Source organism: Vespula vulgaris, chromosome 2 (genome assembly GCF_905475345.1).
Source record: "Vespula vulgaris chromosome 2, iyVesVulg1.1, whole genome shotgun sequence".
In the NCBI taxonomy this organism is placed as follows: domain Eukaryota; kingdom Metazoa; phylum Arthropoda; class Insecta; order Hymenoptera; family Vespidae; genus Vespula; species Vespula vulgaris.
In genome coordinates this window covers 13,141,161-13,159,556 of record NC_066587.1, presented here as the reverse complement: position 1 = coordinate 13,159,556, position 18,396 = coordinate 13,141,161, and the positions used below count along the sequence as shown (strand labels likewise).

The 18,396-nt window shown below is 36.4% G+C and overlaps 1 protein-coding gene across 19 annotated transcripts in view; it reads left to right on the top strand.

Moving 5' to 3' along the window:
* The window catches only part of LOC127072901 (MAP7 domain-containing protein 2-like), a 95,540-nt gene that overhangs the window by 11,900 nt on the left and 65,244 nt on the right, over nucleotides 1–18,396 (top strand). For 4 of the 19 annotated variants that reach the window (XM_051013771.1, XM_051013767.1, XM_051013761.1 and 1 more), the window contains exon 2: nucleotides 2,682–2,827. The exons of 10 other annotated variants lie outside the window; for them this stretch is intronic. In XM_051013771.1, the coding sequence (XP_050869728.1) occupies nucleotides 2,806–2,827 (22 nt within the window). In that variant the 5' untranslated portion in view covers nucleotides 2,682–2,805. Of the gene's footprint in view, nucleotides 1–2,681; nucleotides 2,828–3,982; nucleotides 4,101–7,518; nucleotides 9,706–10,407; nucleotides 10,475–18,396 lie in introns of those variants that run through there. 5 more of the 19 variants (XM_051013756.1, XM_051013751.1, XM_051013772.1 and 2 more) reach the window with 4 other exon arrangements.

Genomic DNA, 18,396 nt, shown 5'->3' with positions numbered 1-18,396 from the left:
ACCGTGGGAGCCTCGAGCTTTATACAACCGTTTATAAGGCTTACATGTACGACTTAATTCTTTCAGATTAGATTAGATAAAAGAGATTAGATGATACGAGACCAAGTAGCGATATCTTCATTGGAACTTTCGTTTTATAGAATTACAGAGACTTTAATTCATGATTTCGTAGATACCGAATAGGAAATCTGTGATTTCTCAACTCATTAGTATAGATTAACTAACGAAACGAGTTTAGATCGCAAAGTCACGATAACTGCACTCTTCGAAACTTGTTCTCTCATTATTATTATTATTATTATTATTATTATTATTATTATTATTATTATTATTATTATTATTATTATTATTATTCTTTAACATTTATTAGATAATAACGATTGATTCCGATAGCAACAAGAAGCGAAGTATGCGATTAATATCATGCGTTTTGTATAAGCAATATTAATTCTTATTAGTCGTTTCTTAGATGTTGCAAAAATTTAATGATCCGGAAGAATTTTATAAATTATGATGTTTACAAATTGCTATAACAAAATGCAAATAGCATACATTGATATTTCTTGATCTATTTATAATTTTTTAAGATCATATGATCCTCGTCAAAGTATACTTTTAATTTACATATTTCTTCCTCGTTAGGAGTATCGACTTCGTTACCTTAATCTTATACATTAATAATAACCGTCGTACGCGTGAAGTTATCGCAATGAAAAATGGTGCATTTAATTACCAAGAATTCAAGGTCGTTTAAAACCGTTATGTCATTATCGGCTAATAAATTTGTTTCTCTAGAAGCTATGAAAGGAAATAAGGGACTTCTTGATGAGAGAAGGAGAGAGAGAGGGGGGGGGGGGGGAAGGATAGATATCAAGTCAACCGGAATCACGTTAATCTCCGGACGTCGTAAAACCTGTCGCCGACTAGATCGCAGTATCTCTTTCGACTAGGTTCATCCATTAGGCCATTGAACCGATTCTTGTGCATTTCGAACATCATGAAAGATCCTTTCTAATATATTTTATCTCCCTTAAGGATAACCTTCTGACCCTTCTCAGATAATGTCTAAGACAATTCGAAGAGATTGGATGAGAGGAAAAACGTGGGCTTGCCGTGAGCAACGAACCGACGACTAATTCGCGAGTAATCGAGTCATTAAAGTGGGCGATCTTTGATACTGTCGTTGAATCACATGTATAAAGAGAACTGTCTCGAAACAGCTTACGTCAGCTTCGTTCGTAGTCATCGGTAAATCGGAAGTATTAAAAGATAAACTCGTGGAACTGTTTGTCTTCTCTTTTCCTTTTTTTTTTTCTTGAACAAATTTTTAATTAAATAAACACATTTTGTTGACGTTTGAAACGAGTTCAGTGTCGAGTTAATTTATCTTCTTTGTCTCGTACCGATCTACTTCTATCTAATGGGAGACCTTCGAATATTTCCGTTTGGTCGATCGCACTGCATCTTAAGAAATAAACGCGCTTTCTGTAACGAAGCGAAGGGAAAGATAAAAATAACGACTTCCGTTAGACGATGAAAGTATTTGGCACAGGCGTGATGTCACGTTCACCGTTTAAAGCGGCCGCCATCGAAGGCAGCTCGCGAGGATTCGCAAGACGATACCGAGAATACTCGTGGTGCACTCGTCGTTAGACGAGAGAGACATAAAACCGATGAATCATTTTCTTCTCGAAACGTTCAGCCTCCTCCTTGCTATTGTCGCATGGAAAATCGTCATTTAGATATATTCGATATATTATTTTCTTTGAGTGTAGTTAAAAGGTAGCCAAAAATACACGCGAGTGCAAAGATTTGATTTGACATTTGAACGTGACGCTCTCTCTATCTTTCTCTTCTCTTCTTTTTTCTTCTCTTCTCTTCTCTGTCAGTGACTTCGAACTCGTCGTTGAACTCGGCTATAATAGAAATATAAACAAAAGCAGTAAGAGGAGAAATAAGATAGTAGCGAGTCTGTACCAACTCGGTTATATAGGATTAGATCCCAGGCTGGATGGGAACGTCAATCGCGCTAGGCTCGTTCGACGTCTAATTTCGTCTATGGACAAACCGATTCTTCCGAACTCACCGGATTAACACGGGGCCAGCTCTAAAATTGTCCATCGCTTGTAAGCACCAAGTTAATGCGCGCCATACGTTTCGAATTCGTCGGATGATTCCGAGTTCTCCCGCTAGAATGTCCGATAGCGCGAGCGTCGATTAGATCGCTGCGCCATCGTTCGACGGAAGTAATAAACTTTTGGACAAATCATCCGACTTTTTTATTCGATCGATGGTACTGCAGAGTTCTGACGAATCGATCAGATTTAAAGAGACATTTATTTTAATTCGGACAAAGCGATTACACGGTATAAGAAACGAAATACAGGCAACGATATTTTCTTTACTTTCTTTCTTTATTTTTTCTTTTTCTCTTTTGATGTTCCGTTAAAACATTTATTTTTCGATAGGCTGATATTATCTAGAAATAAGTAGCTGCATTCGAATCGGAGTCGCGTGAAAAACAGGATACACTTATCTCGTCCGAAACGTTTTCTCTTAAAGTCGACAAACAAAAAATCCAGCAAATTAATTAAATTCGTGCTAATTTTAAATAACGTTCCAGATATCTCCAATTAACGTCAATTACGACTGTTAAGACGTCATTTCTCTTTCTGTTACAGGTGAGTCATAGCTTGCTTGCCGATTGGAAGCCTACTATTATACACGAAAAACTCTCGGAAGTTGAGAATTTACTCGGTCGCAGTTTCGTTATGGGTTTACGGTGTTTGTTTGTGCGGATCGCGGATGATGTTCGATCGGAGATCAGGTAAACGTTTTTATATTTCATTTCAATCAGCGCGAGAAAGTCGTCAGGAAACGTACGTGGGTGCGTCTAAAAAGGTCGGAGACGAAAAATCGATAGCCGTCTCGAGTGTTGGCGAGAGGAAAGTTCATCTCTTTGAGAGAATAATTATCGATCCAGCTTATATGGAGAAATGTGGGATAGTTTATTCGTACAGTACGTTAAGTCGAGAGATATTAACGACAAAAGTTATTCCTACTCGAAATAAACATTTTCATATGTTTATTATCGACGTGTCGACAATATTCTCGATGCGTCTGTCGATGACGTAAATCTTTCTACGGTTTGTAATATTTACTGCAGCTGCACGGATTCTACCTGCGAAGACATCTTCCAGAAGGACAATTACATCTCTAAAATAATTTGTGAAGAGTTTACGATAACGAGGGTGGATATTTTTGGAAGGTTGGCTGGTTTATTGGTAAGACGCTCGAAAGGAAAAACTTTATTTACTTGAGAAGTCCCGGTGTCGAGCAAGTTACGACTTGGCGAGGATACGAAATGTCTTCTCTCATTTTTCTTTCTTTCTTTCTTTCTTTCTTTTTCTCTTTCTTTATTTCTTTCTTTCTTTCTTAGTCTCTTTCGTATTCTCTCGATGTCGTTCATTGTCAATATAAAGGAGGATACGGTCGATCGATCGGATTTTCAACTGGGTCACATTCGGCATGCTACTGCTATCCTTTTTATTATTCTTCCGCTATGCTCGGTTGCTTCAACATCGGAAGACCTACGTGCTCCTTTTGATACGGCCCAGATCAAACCCGTACACGTATTACGTTTTATAAGTTAGAATCTCTTCTTCCGGTAACTTTCCAATAAAAAAATCTCCTTGCTATAAGCTTTTCCTTCGATAACTCAAACAGGGTTCTATAACGAACAGAAACAATGAAATGAAAGATGAAATATGTCGATCGAATCGATGACACACGTCTCATTCGTATCAATCGTAAGACACTAAATGCAAAGGTATGTATATTTGTATTGCAGAGGAAGGACGATAGTTCGATCCAAGTGCGAATACAAGACACATTAATCGAATCGTCGAACGGACAAGAAAAAGAATGAGTGTCCCCCAAGGGTATATTCGTCGTCGTTATCGATGAGAAAAAGTAAAAATAAAGTAACAAAACAAAATTGGAAAAATCAACTGTGCCGAACGGAAATAAAGCAAAAATTCATTGTCTCCAACGAAGTGTGTCGAGTAATTCGTACGTGCCGTTCGGACTTTTTATCTCAGGTGATTATTTTTATAAATAACTCTACAAATTGAAAAGTTACGATTTTTAACGATGTTCGTTAAAATCGATCCATTTCGTTTTACGTAATTATTGTCCAAGGATTCTAGTCAATTTTTTAATCGACGTGAGAGAAAGCTTTGCTCGCAACAATAGTACATAACAACGACAACAATAGTAATAATAATAAAATAATTATAATAATCGTAATAATAATAACAATAAAGAAAAAGAACATCACTACTAAATTGGAAGAAGCAAAGAGAGTTTAAAAGAGATCGTTTTCGTACGGTAATTGCTTCGAGGTCGATAATCGGATCGACGAACGTCGCGGTGAAATTTTATTCGAATCCCTATAAATCCCGATTATCCGCTTTTATCAGAAGATTCAACGTCGTTCGTACGTACTTAAAATTTGACGAATATTTTCGAACATTCTTTTTTTTTTCTTTTCTTTTTTGAATAAATCGATTTACTATATGAAGCGTATCAAAGATTTAAGGGGAAAAAAAGAAGAAGAAAAGAAAGAAAAAGGAAAAATGATTAATTGCAGATAGAACATAGGAGAGAAACTTTTTAAAGGAGTATGTTGAGCAACAACAACAAAGAATAAATAAATAAATAATCTCGATAAGATCGTGAGCCGTGCTGACACTTCCTTCAACTATGTGGGCAGTTCCTTTATTTTAAATATTTACTATCTTTCAAGTGACATGAGACACCATGATGTGTATCAGTCACATGCTTGCATTCCTTACGTGACGACAATAAAGTATCAAATTCGTGATTCTTGAAACAACGATTCTAGCGTATCGTTAATTGAAACTATCATAAAAAAATCTAAATACTTATGATAGATTTAAAACTCGTGGAAGTAACTCGATACTATGACGCTAGCAAATGCTATGACTAACTAATAACTACTTCTTTTTTTTTTCTTTCAAACAAGATCTATAACAGATATATCTAAAGCATTTTGTTGAAAATATTTCTGCGATACGGTCTGCGTAAGATCAGCCTTCTAACACGATTGTAAAAAAGAAAAAAAGAAAAGAAAACAAAACAAACAAATCGAGTAATAATTTATTTTTTTTTCCTTCGTAAATACGAACCAATGGCAAAGTGTGATAAGAAAATTCGGTCGGAAAAGTATATAATTGAATCGAGAGTAGGTTATGAGCAAGGAATGCGTTTCGCAATGCGTTAATAAGAGAAAGCTTTATAAATCCAGCATTATTAAGTTTAAAACTCTTGCAAAAGACCGAAACGAAGTTGGTAAGCCGGTCGTTTTTCATTTGGAACGATTATAAGAAAAGAGAAGGAAGAACAAAGCCCCAGCGAATCGAAACTTTCCTATTCTCTTTGTAATTTCAAATTTTCCCTGATTCTGTCTTACCATTATATTTATTTCTCAATCCATCGTTCTAGGTCATGGTCTACGGAATAATATATACATACATACGATTGAACCAATCGAGAGAACAATTAGAATAAAAATTCTGCTTTCAAGTTCGTATTCTTACTTTAGCGAGTTGGTTGGTTCGATGCATCGCTAAGTCGTTCAGCAAAGGAAGAAGGATGCAGCTAATGTGACAGTCCAAAAAGAAAAAGACAAAGTTCTGCGTGTATGCACACACGCACACCCATATAGAGGGGGTAAAGAAAGAAGGAAAGAGAGAGAGAGAGAGAGAGGGGAAGGGAGAAGGGGAGAGAAAAGATAGAAGGAACGGTACTATGGCGCACACGCGGTGCAGCCGTAAGAATCGCGAAGCGGAAAGGCACGTGGGTGGTATGAGTCGGCGGTGGCGGCCACGAGTAAGCGAGAAATCGTAAGCTAAAGAATATCATCATGTTCGTTGTGCTCAAAGAAATAAAGAAATAGGGAAATAAAGAAATATAGAAAGATAAAAAGAACGTGCAACCGTCATCGCGGTTTACGATTTATCGCGCGGGCCTCGCTTTTATGCCTTTCGAAACGTATCTCTCTCTTTTTTCTTTCTCTTTCTCTTTCTCTTTCTCTCTCTCTCTCTCTCTCTCTCTCTCTCTGTCTTTCTCTTTCTTCCATTGCAGAGTTAAGGCATACCGAACTACATATTTTCCGCGTACGCGAACGCTTTCCAAGAACCGATCGAACGCTCGCTAACTCTCTCGACGAACGTTTCGTCGACCTGACTAAACGCGCGAGAAGCAAGTGGAGAAAAAAAATGAAGGAAAGAAAGAAAGAAAGAAGGATAAGGCGAAGTTGCGAGCTCCGTGCACGCTTTGCACGAGTTTTAAACCTGCCGCGTCGCTGAAAAAGTCGTTATGCTTAATGGCTAGACCGTTATTTGACTTTCGCCTCGTTTCGAGCCGGACCAATCCTTTTCTCCTCGCGAAACGTGGAATTCTGCGAAACCGGAGAGGATTATATCTAAGAAGGAAATCGTTCTCTCTCTCTCTCTCTCTCTCTCTCTCTCTCTCTCTCCTTCCTTCCAGAAACAAAGAGAGAGACAGAGAGAGAGAGAGAGATCGATGTCCTTCGAAGATTTACAAAGAACAATAAAGAATTACGAGGATCTTTGAATACTGTTTCTCGTCTCTATGAATACGAGAACGAAATGACGCATCTTCTTGCACGGTCATTTCACTTTTTTCTAATATAAAAAATATCAAAGTAACGGGTCATTACGTCGTCCTCTAGATACAAAGTAGAACGTCGATATTGGGCTAATTCAGCGTGGCAGAAATTTCATCCATGGTTATACATATAATACTGTTATATGCGGAGACGAAGGATCGAGCATACTGTTACTATACCGACTCTCGATCTTCCGTGTGCGTGCCTCGCGTGTCAAATCTTTTCGATGATCCCTCGATGCTTCGATCGATCGCTTTATATGGATTAATACTACCCGAATCGAGAGGAGAACGGGGGAGTGAAACGTACACGACGAGCCTTTGCTCTCGCATCATCGACGAGATAGTGTCGAGTAAACGTGAACTTGCACACGTTTACGGAATCGAATTTTCGCGCTCTTTAAAATCATTTATCACGTGATCATTTTTCTATTGTTTTCTATTAAAGAAACGTCGGAGAAATCGTCCTTTCTTTCCTTTCTTTTTTCTTTTTTCTTATTTCCTTATTTCTATTTTTTTTTTCTTTTATTTAATTTTATTTTATTAACTCGTTTATACATATTTGGTTAAAAAGAAGTAATATACACGTCGTAATATATACGAGAAATTAAAGAGAGGGACGCTCACGATCGAATGTATGTAGATAGAAAGATTACGTAATAAATACTTTCGTTTTTACGAACATTCAAATTAAAAAGAAAAGATTTTTCTCGTTGATCGGTGAATCTGCGAGACATCGGACATCTTCGGCAATCTTCGGTAGCGGTCGGCTCGCTGGCGCGATACACAGTATGCACGAGCAAAGCTCGACGCGCTCACAGTTGAGCGCCGACCGTCGCGCCTCGAGTGTCTCTTCTATCGCGTCTCAATCGTAAAACGCGTTTATATTAAATTTCGATACTTTGATTTTGACTAGTGCGCGTTCAGTGAGTAATTCGTTATAGGTTGGACCATTACAATTTCACGAATCGTAGATTTTTTTTTTTTTTTTCGAAATATAAACTTATCATAAAATAATCAGTTTGATCCTTTGTTGTCGTAGTCACGTGTACGCGCGCACGAGAATACTTTTATTGTTTTCTGACAGTAGCTCGATGCATAGCGATAAATAGGTGTTATTATTATTACGTAGTATATTACTAGTCGGAAATAAAAGGATAGAGATAGTATGTGAAATTACGACTTACTTTCGATCGGATTCGTATTTATATACGCGTAGAAACTTTACGAGTCTCATACATTATATGTTTTTAAGCTATTTCATTCTAATACGTCGTGATCGTTAGGTTGATACGAAAGGAGAAGTATCGAAATAGTGGATGCTCTTTTGCTTGCCAGACTTTGAATTTATTTCGCCGATATCCGATTGTCCGTTGGTTGGCGGTAACGTTTGCCAGTAACTCGACGAATTTAGATCAAGAATTTTATATTCGTATAAAATATAGAAACAATTTAATACCATAGTTCACGTTTCGATCACTGATATTTGTATCGGTCTTTATATTTTCTTTTTTATCAATTTTCTTGTTCGACGTCTAACAGGAAACTAAAATTACGGACTACGAGTCTTACAGGCAACGAGATTTCAAGTATTTTATATGTGTATATATTATTAGTTTTATTATTATCATTTTTTCCTTCCTTCTGTTTGCCAATGAAAATAACAAAAAAAAAAAAGAACGTTTTGTTTCTAATTTGTCAAATCGTAAATAATCGTAGTAACATCTCGTTCGCATCAGCAAATAAAAGCAGACGAGAGTACTTTTGCTTTTGGCGTCGTTCGAAATACGCATGTGTAGAGCAAACCCCATCTCGTTCGACCCTCGTCTCTTCGTTCACTTCGATTTTTCCACTTGGCTTTTCCTTCTTTCTCTTATCTTCGACTGCTCCGGAACATTCGTCGACTCGATGAGGTCGCAAAATTCATTAAACAAAGAGACTCTCTTTCTATATCACTGAGCTTTCAATTAACGAGGAAAATCAGTGTTTTACATCTTGCTCGTTGCTGTTTAATAAACTGACGGATGTTTACGCGTCGCTTGTTTTTGCACTTTAGGAAACCTTTCATTTACAAAATATAATACGTGACATTGATCTAAAGTTTGGTAGTAGTAGGTCGACAAACATCGACGATTCTCCAGAGACCTGTACAGTACTATGTGGAAGGATTAATTAGCTTCAATTCTTCCCACGCGTAGTACGAATTAATCCTATTTACTCGCAAACGTAACTCTGGCGTATTTTTCACACACACATACATATTTATCGAAACTCGATTTCATTATTCGCGAATCATACGTTTGTTTATCAATTCATTTCGTAAATCGCTAATACGCAGTAGGAATGTAACGGGAAACAAACGAAGAGATTAAATTCTTGAAAAGAGAAAAAGGAAAAGAGAGAAGAAAATTCCGTAACGTTCTCACAAAAAGGAATCGTCGTTTATTTCACGCACGATCAAATCGTAGGAACGACGTAGGAATTAAAGTAACGTATCGAAAGGAGAAATAACACGTCATAAACGCGTCAGGAAAGAAAGAAATCGAACGAAAAAAAAAATAAATAAATAAATAAATCGACTTGGTGAAAAAGATCGTCGAGTACGATCGGTTTAGTTGTCGTAAGTCACTAGTCGTGAAAAGTTGTCGAAACCGTCGATCGGCAGGGTGTCGGGTCTCGAGCGATCACTGGCCGAGGATGAGGAGGGGGATGCTAGTACGGAGGCTGGTCGTGAGCTCAAACGTGAGGTCGAGGTCGAGGTCGGGGCTAGTAGCAACTACGAACGCCTTGGCAGAATGTTGACGGCCCGTTCTGGACCTCTTGGGGTGCCTCGAAGTTTGGGGCCCCTTGAGGGAAGTGATCATCTATTTCTACTACCAGAAAGGGCACTGATTATGGATAGCAGTCGTTTGCGTCAAGACTTGGCTGGTCTCGATTTTAATCTACGCTTCAACATTCTTCAAACGGCACCCCGTGGCAACGTCTGGCTATGTGAGTTTATTTTCATGAACAACGACAGACGAGAAAAAGTTTTATTTTTAGAGACAAATTTGTATTTGTTTGTTCGTTTGTTTATTTATTTATTTATTTATTTATTATTTGTAAAGTAAGGCTTGGGAGAAGGAGGTAAAGGAGAAGGAAATTTAACAGAGTTTCATTTCGATAAGGAAGCCTTATCGTACGAGATTAGTTGACCCGTTTGTATTATTATGTTTTCACGAGAACAATATATTTTCTTAACATCGTAGACATCGATGAGTATATTTACAGGTGGATAAGAAATATACGTCTGACGAAATCAACGAATATAATGACGTTCTTATCACCATTCCCTTTTTACCGATGTGTTAATCTTTCGGTCGATTGATCTCGCATTTGCCATGTGACCGTACGTAATCCGATCGCTCATAGTCTAATTATCGTCCTGTAAGGTACGACGTCGGTTCAATGACGCTTAATAATTTTTATCGATTACTTCCCTCGATGGTCCTAAGTTCAAGATCAATATAAATAAAAAAGTATGACGTTTTCGTTTTAATCGTTGCGTCGACTGTCGTCATCTCTCTTTTTATGTACATTGTGCATATACCTACGTAATACATACACACACGTATATATATGTATGTATATATGTATGTGTATTCACAAATTTGGAACGCTAATTAAGATAATTTTTTATTTTGTTACAGGTGAGTATACACAAATCAAAGCTGTGACGAAATTCAAAAACGTGGAAATGGATTTTTCTTTAACAATATCGGTGAGTCGTGTTTTTTAATCGAAGAGAGGACAAAAAATCATTCGTTACGATAGAGAGAACGCAACCTTGCGTAACGTAGCTCGATTTGAATGATTCCAAATGATATAGGTCAGTTCGAACGAGATACATACCTGTCTGTTTATCGTAACTCGATTCCAATTTTGAGGTCGATGAAGTTAATCGACGTAACAGAGCTTAACCGCACCCTGTTACGTTTGGCATACACTTACCGATGGATTGTAATCAATGCGAACCGTTTTTCGAGCCGGAAACACGTGGTCTAATGACAGTTAACGTAATCGATGAGTTCGCTCGCTCATCCTGTACATGTTCGACGATAATGGACGCGATTCGTCAAACGAACGCATTATATCTCGACTGTATATCCTTGAGTAACTCGGAAGTATCGTTGAGTTATTTTACTCATCGAAAATTTCATAATTTATCTTCGTGCATTTTATCGTGTCGGTCGTCTTCCGATACACACGATTTTTAATTTATTTTATAATATTTTTATCTCTTTTTATTTTAATATTTTTAATTTAGTAATTAACATGTTGTTCACGATCGAAATTCGTTTCTATTCGATACTAATCAGGAAGCAATTATTGGTAAATGATAATTAAGGTAATAATATGAGAGAGATCAATAATGGAATAAGGTCTTTTAGAAAGAAAAAAAAGAGAGAGAGAGAGAGAGAGAGAGAAGAAAAAAATATCCGCGGGAACTAATTGCGATATTTATGATATATTGAGAACGTACGAAAATTCTTTTACTTGTCCGTGCAATTTTATCAAATAGATCGCAAGATAATAGTAAATAATTCCATTTCTGAAATAGAATTTCTGAAATTTTCATTGATTTATAATTTTTGGAATCTATGTTTGGAAGGCAAACGAGCCAATTAGAAATGATTGTCCCGAATAATTTTCAAGAAAATCTATTTGTTACGTCATTATGATATCGAAGCACGTATCAGAGGCGTTATCTCATTGGTACATCGGAGAATTTGGATGCTAGGAACGATAAGAGAGGCGATCGATTCTATTCGTGTGTCCTCCTTTCGTTAACTATATTCTTGGTAGAAGGTCTTATCGTAAGCTCTTTTCGAGCTCTCTCTCTCTCTCTCTCTCTCTCTCTCTCTCTCTCTCTCCTACTTTTTCTTTTCCCATTAATGTGCTCGTTTACTGATTTAAATAGATAAAGAGTAACACAATTTTTTTTTTAGATTAAATGAACTTGAGAATTTTGTTGTTACTTGTCTTGTATTTTCTTTTATTTTCTTTTTCTTTAACCATTGATATACAAGATAGAATAATAGCGTTAGAAAGCAACAGAAAATAATTGGTTTGTATGAAGTCAATCGTACGTTGATCGTCTTAACCGCAATAACGAGAAAATACGAATCATGATTATGATAATGATAATAACAGAAAAAGATTCGTCGTTTGTCTGTATAGGGTGTAATAGTTAGAGGAGAACGGTAATGTAAATTTTTCTCATAAAGGCGCATGTATATGTATATAGATTAGGTTTTTCCTGCTTACAACGCTACCATTCTTCTCTATCTTTTTCTTTCTTTCTGAACGAAGAGCCAAGTTATCGTCGAGTTTCTCTCGAAGGTCGCGACGTATTTCTTTGCGAAAGCTTTGAAAATTGTCGAGGAAGAGATACGTTTGATGACTTATTTCTCTTTTTCTTTTTCTTTTTATTTTATTTTTATTTCTTGTTTTTTCGTTATCGTAAAAAGGAATTCGAAATGATAGAGAGAGAATACGAGCACAGGAGCGATAATAATGTCTAACATTATCGAGTTATTTCAATGTTTCAACGTGCCACAAAGGCAGTCAACGAAGCAACGAATTAGAGAAAGACATAATATATATAATGTTATATATATATATATATATATATATATATATATATATGATAGGTCATTATTTTCACTAAGTCGACCACCCTATCGATTATTTTATTTATTTATTTCTCTTACTTATCTTGTTTCTTTGAAATTCCTCAAACTAAGATTGATTTCTCATTTGACAGTCACGTTCGAGACACCGCTTATTCTTTTTTACGATAGCTCGTTACAAACACAAGGCTTGTGCGACGACACATTTGCCCCAGCGTATAATATAGATAGTGAGTGTCGCACGCTTTTATGGGTGCTTAAGAAGCTCGTTCGTTTCTACGTAAAAAAAAAAAGAAAAGAAAAGAAAAGAAAAAAAAACGAAAAGAAAAGAAAAGTAAAATGATAGAAAAGTCGATCTACGTGAGCACGAATAATCCATTACACGGAAGACCTTATTTCTCTTATTATCATCATTCTTCTTTTTCTTCTTCTTCTTCTTATAAATTCAAAAATTCTTATTTTAAGGGAAGAAAACTCAATGTCGTCTTTCGAGTCGTACGAGTTTTAATCCGTATCACATGACATGCTTTTTCCTTATTAACCTCTTTCACCTGTTCATCCATCGACTGTTCCTTTTTTCCTCTTTTTTAGCTTCGTTTGTTTTCTTTTTCTTTTCTTTTCTTTTCTTTTCTTTTCTTTTCTTTTCTTTTCTTTTCTCTCATGGGAGAAAAGAAGCCGCCAAGTGGAAACGTGCTTTCTTCGTGAAACACACTGCGAAGAGCTTTCAAAGCTTCTCCATTTGAAGCACATTCGTCATAGTCATCGTTTTTTCTTTTCCTTTTCTTTCCTTTTCTTTTCTTTTCCTTTCCTATCCTCTCTTCTCTTTTTTTTCTTCTCTCTTCTTTCGTCGTCGTCATCGACTCGTTTTCCTTTTAATCGTTGTTCATCCGGTATTCACCTAATTAATTGTACAACGGAGTTTAACATTCCGTATCGATTGGTCATCATGCTCATCGAAAGCGCGAGCCACTCGTGGCACGATATTCGCATGGTTAAACGAAAAGTGTTATCGATTGGTAGTCAGACACGCAAAAGACGTACGCGCACGCATCGTCACGCATTCTCCCCTTACCTCCCTCCCTCTGAAAAATTTTTCGCAAATCTCTTCTTTCTCCTTTCTCTTTATTCTTCTCGCTCTCTTTCTCCTTCTTCTAGATCCATCCAATTAAAATAACTGGGATAAGTGGATGAAGAAAGAAAGGAACAGGTGTAGCAGTGTCTCTAGTGGGAGTGGGGTGGAGATTCTCGATCAAACGAGAGATAAAAATAGTCGCTATACTAATTACCGATTCGCAAGTTTTATTCTTTTCGATTTTGTCTGACAATGAGAGAAAGATAGAAGTGTGTGTGTCTGTGTGTGTGTGTGTGTGTAGGGGGATAGGTGGGTGTACGTGGGTGTCTCATTTTAAACGATATGAACAAATACTTCCTATCTTGTAAATTTTATAAACAAATGTTTTATGTAAAAGTTATTAATTTTCAAGGGAGAAATGTTATATATTTATAGGGACTATTTTATGGAATGTATTATTCTGAAGATATCAAAGTTAGTATAGTTAGTAATAGTTCATTTTAATGAAAATCGATGTTTTAAATTGGACAAAAGTTATAGAGAATATCAATACGAATCTAACGAGCACTTACGTAGTACCTTTTCATCAATATTTCATCGAGTTATGGCGCTTTGAAGTTTATCTATGTAATAACAACGATGCGATCAACTTTTCTATAAACATTTGATAATCGATAAATTCATAAACCAATTTTATTTTCTTGTTTATTTATTTATTTACTGTTGTTCGATACATTTTCAAAGTTGTGATCATGCGAAACACAGTGTTCATCAGCAGCTGTAAAAAACATTATTGCGATTAGATAGTTTGTTGAATTTCGAGGCACCATAATTCCATAACTCCATACAATATCATCATAAGAGCTCGTTGGATTCGTATTGATATTTTTTGCTCGTCTTAAAATAAAAATTTTCGTTGGAAAATATTGTTATAACTTCCACATGTTGGCAACAGCGTCTATTGTGACGTACACATAATAAGTATTACATTTTCCGCTCAAAACCTAATAACTTTTATTTGAAACATTTATTTATAAAACTAATAAGATCGATAATATTTGGTTACATTGTTTAAAACGAGATTATATTAAAACGAGTAGAAATTGTATTAAAAAGAAATTATATTAAAAGCAAATATAGAAAATACAAGATGGAGGTATAATTACGGAATTATATAAAGTAACGATAATGAAGATTAATATCTGATATTAAAGTTTAAACATTTCGTACTAAGCAAAATAGGCTTTAAACACTTTATGAAATTGGTTAGTTCGTTGTTAAAGAGTTTATTTAAAGAATTTTTCTCTATTTTTTTTTCTTTTTTTTTTATATACATAACAAGGACAAAAGCAACAACAACAACAGCAATAACAATAATAGTAATAATAATAATAACGATAATAACGCGGGTAAAATCGATCGTTAAGGTTTTCTCGGCGTGGTAAAAACGATTTTGTAAGCGGTCATTCGGAACCGGTTTCTCGAGGATCCAGCGCGTGCCCGATCTTCTCGGCAGCGCCCACAGGGTGGTAGTTCCCCGTTGAAAGAGTCAAATGACCCTTCTTCAATTTATTTCGTCCTCTTTTACGTCGAGAACACTGAAAAGCAAGCAAGCGAGTCGAGCCAAGCCAAGTCGAGCCAAACTAAGCCAAGCGACCGACCGTATCTTTGCTTCTCGGCGAACGATGTGACCTCATCGCGTCAGGTGAATTACTTTGGTAGATTGACGCAGACTATGACGATGATAACTGTGAAAGGATGTATGTAAAAGAAGTGAAGAAAGATAGATAGAGAGAGAGAGAGAGAGAAAGAAAGAAAGTTAAAAGTAGACGAAAGGGGTAGTTTGTCGTCTAGCCCGTTTCTTCTTCTTTTTTTTCTATTTTTTCCCTTCTTTTTTCTTTTTATCTTCTTAAACTAAAAAAGCAGTCGCGACAGACGCCTACTTTGCCAAGAGGAGAGTCATTCGTCATCTCCTCCTTCTTTTCTCTTCGTTCTATTTTCTTCTAGACGCCTTCGTTAGGCATAAATTATACGGCTTGTAATTAAGGCGGTTACTTAATACTTTAACGAGTCTAATAACACGGTTTCACGAGTTTCTATGCAACTTCATTTATTTCTATATATCGATATAAGTGAAATTTTAATTATAATCGTGTCTGGGTTGCGATGTAAATTTTTTAGTTATCATAGATTGGATCTGTATATCTTATATCATGTTTGTCCAAATGTTTCTATTTAATTGTAGTACTGTAGATCGGTAAAGTAGGAATTTAAGGTTATCAATGTTATCAACATTATCAATGTTATCTATCTGTTCATAAAGTGGATTTCTATTTTATCGAGCTTAGGTATTACCGACCGTAGAAGAGAACTTCTTTATCATCGTCATTTTTATCGGCATATGAAATATCGTTGATAAGTAAAGAATCTGTAATACCAATCGACACTACCATATCGAATCGTAAATAGTCGAGAGCAGATAAAATTTATCCTTATCTTCTGTAAGAAATTGTATTATCAACAGACGATATTATGTCTCTCTCTCTTTCCCCCTCTCTTTCTATATATACACACATACACACACTTACACATAATTATTTATATAATTAATCACAAAGATTTATTAGTAACACAAACTAATAATTACGTTAGTTAAATTTTTCCCGATGAGAAAGAGCTGTACCGAGTAGAACCGGAAAGAAATCATGTTTCCTCCGAGTCGAGCCGGAAAGAAATCATGTTTCCTCCATGATATCTCTATTTTATTCGAGATGGGAAGGATAAAAATGAATTACGTTGCAATTAACGAGCGTCAGATGCAGAAACATGTTGGATTTCAGAGGAAGGAAAAGCGCGTTCGCGTGCGTGGATTGTCGAGTGGTACTTCTTGCGTTCCCGTCTCTCTTCGAGTTGCCATGCGAAATCACCATCCCCTCGTTGCATTTCCTCGACATAGCACGCACCCTTTTTATTCTTTTTTCGATTTTTTCTTTTTTTTTCCTTTCCCCCCTTTTTTCCTCCTTTAAATATGCATACGAGCTGCTCTCTGCTCGATAGGTATATCCAAGAAAATTAATGCCAAGCTCGTTTCGTTTATGGAACTGCGTCGATCTCGTTAGTCTGCTCTGCTCTGCTCTGCTCTGCTCTGCTCTGCTCTGCTCTGCTCAGCTCTGCTCAGTTCTGCTCAACTCAGCTCAGCTCAGCTCAGCTCAGTTCTACTCTCTCTGCTCTGGGAGGTACCAAGAGGATATTAATGGTATTAAAATTACACACGCGAGCTTGAGCAGCGCTGAGAGTTCGTGTTATTCAATACTATGCTACCTGCTTGCTCGCTTGCTTGCCTGCCTGCTGCATGGATTTTTCGCACAACTTTCCCTCTCTCTCTCTCTCTCTTTCTCTTTCCCTCTCTTTCCTTTTCCCTCTCTTTATTTCTCTGGTTCTCTCTTTCCACGCAACTCGTGACATTTTACTTAAGGCCTCTGTTCCACTAACAGGCAGGGAGTAGGCACGAGGAGAAGGGTGCTCGCTCGAGTTCGAGTGCAAAGCGTTCCACTTGTGTCCAACGTTTTCACCCTCGGAGAACTTACTTTAAGAACTTTTATTTTTCCGCCTACCACTGCTTCTCTCCCTTCTTACTTTTACTTTTATTTCTTTAGAAGAAAGAGAAATATTTAAGTAGCAACGACGGAAATTTTATCTGGTCGAATGAAAATCGTGATCGATATTTTCCATCTATTTATTTCGAGTATCTACTACTTATTGTCGCTACGTTACCTTTTTTATTTTTTTTTTTTATAGAGCGAGATTCAAAAGAGAGAGAGAGGGGGGGAGGCATGGAGAGAAAGAGAAAACTTCAAACAAATTTGACATCGAACAAGCAATAAAATTGAACAAAGAGTTTAATATTTATTCAACTTTCTTTCTTTTTTTATTTCTTTGTTTTCTCTTTTTTATTTATTTTGTTTTTTATTCTTCTTTTTTTTTTATTTTGCCTTTTTTTCTGTGTTCTGTTATCGTTTGGATAACTGCGTGAAAACGAACGACTGTGCAGCATTGAAGGTGTATTATAAAGCGAATAAAGAGCGTTCTCCAGACAGAAAAGTCGTTACCGACGTCACGAATCCTCTCCATCTTTGTTAAACAATCTTGACCTATAAATGTCTGCAAGGTAGTTGGTATTGAAATTTAAATTTCCTACTTTTCCGTTTCGACTCTCTTTCTCTCTGTCTCTGTCCCTGTCTCTGTTTCTGTCTGTCTGTTTGTCTCTCTGTCTGTCTGTCTGTCTGTCTGTCCCTATGTTGCGCACACACGCATATACACAGCTTTGAATTACGTTTCTGTCAAAGTTCTCGTTTCGTCGATGAAGGGGTGTACGTACGTCTTCTAGTATCATTCGAACTAAAACTCAAATGCCTTTAGGTGATATAACTCAATCCTTCTCTCGTCATACATATCTATATAAGCATATACATATGTGTAGAACCAGACGTATGTACTTCCAAACTCACTTTTGGATTATATCACTTATTTCACAAGTAGACAACAAAACGTATCAAAGTAGTGGAAAAACGAAATATTTGGGAAAAGGTTACACATTCACGAATATGTTACACTTTCAACTTTGATATTTCGTCGGAAACAATTTTGCGAGTTCGTTTTTATTAATTTTTCAATTCTTTTTACTTTTCCCCCTTTTCCTTTCTGTAGTTTTAATTTATCGATTTTTCACTTCTATTTATGTGAACTGTTTATTCATTACTTTTTCTTTTTTCTTTTCTTTTACGTATAAAGTAGGAGATGATAAAAATTCACAAAATCATCGGAGCGATACCGAACGTGAAAAGAAGAAAAAAGTAGAAAATAAAAATAGAGAGAGAGAGAGAGAGGGAGAGAGAGAGAGAGAGAGGGAGAGAGAGAGAGAGAGAGACTCCCTCCCAA